Source organism: Sinocyclocheilus grahami, unplaced genomic scaffold, assembly GCF_001515645.1.
Source record: "Sinocyclocheilus grahami isolate Dianchi unplaced genomic scaffold, SAMN03320097.WGS_v1.1 scaffold207.1, whole genome shotgun sequence".
Taxonomy (NCBI): Eukaryota; Metazoa; Chordata; class Actinopteri; order Cypriniformes; family Cyprinidae; genus Sinocyclocheilus; species Sinocyclocheilus grahami.
Window position 1 is genome coordinate 1,110,928 of NW_015505386.1, and position 953 is coordinate 1,111,880.

Below are 953 nucleotides of genomic sequence, written 5' to 3' on the forward strand. Positions count from 1 at the left end.
ATGGTTTTTATTTTTGTATGATGGTTAGAAGTAAATCGTATTGATATAGAAATAATTTTTCCTAACAAAAGTTTAAAAGATATTTCTAGATATCACCTCCATGCCTCAGTGGTCATCAGTGAAGCATCATTGGGATTCCATGATGTTTAAGCAATGCTGTCCACTTCTAACTTCATATTGCTCATTTCCTGTAGTGAGAACCCATTACCAACAGTGGAGATTGCCATTCGGAACACAGGTGATGCCGATCAGTGGTGCCCTCTGCTGGAGACCCTGACAGATGCAGAGATGGAGAAGAAAATCAGAGATCAGGACAGAAACACAAGGTGAGAAACATGCTCAAATTTGACTTCACCTATTAGACACCATTTTATTTAAAACATTTTCTGATACATGTTTTTTTGGTACATGTTTATATTTTATTCTGTTTTTTGGCATGAATAATATTTATAGTTAATGAATTAATTTGTATTATTCATGTGTAATACTAATAGTAATATTGCCTTTTTTATTATTTCATAGGCGTATGCGAAGACTTGCCAACACCGCCCCTGCCTGGTAAAGACAGGACGTTATTGATGCTGCCACTCAATAAGCTCACAGTCTCTCGAAGGGCCTCAGGGTTGCTGGAGGCCTTTGCACAGATCCACGCAGCTCTAGATAACATTCCTCCAGCCTTCTGACCTCCTCAACCCACACAGCATTACACACTTTCTTAATACCAGGCCTTTAAACACTGATCTGGCATCAGCCAGGCTTTACAGTGCTCACGGGGGCTGTTGTTCGGACGTCTTAGTAGAATGCCTGTCATTGCCGTTTCTCTGGTCTCCAGTTATAGAGACATCTGTATAGTCTGGTTGTAAGAACAGGATGTTGAGAACATTTGTTTGAGTATTGTGTTTTTTGTTAAAGGTGCTAATGAGAACTATGAACTTGACTTGCTTTTTTTTTTT

The 953-nt window shown here is 39.0% G+C and overlaps 1 protein-coding gene across 1 annotated transcript in view; it reads left to right on the plus strand.

Annotated features, from left to right (window-relative positions):
- Positions 1-947, plus strand: part of LOC107595705 (SWI/SNF-related matrix-associated actin-dependent regulator of chromatin subfamily B member 1-like) — a 9,453-nt gene extending 8,506 nt beyond the window's left edge. Inside the window, exons 7-8 of the mRNA XM_016286200.1 lie at positions 195-326; positions 523-947. Of these exons, the coding sequence (XP_016141686.1) occupies positions 195-326; positions 523-562 (172 nt within the window). The 3' untranslated portion in view covers positions 563-947. The remainder of the gene's footprint in view (positions 1-194; positions 327-522) is intronic.
- The last annotated feature ends 6 nt before the right edge of the window (positions 948-953 follow it).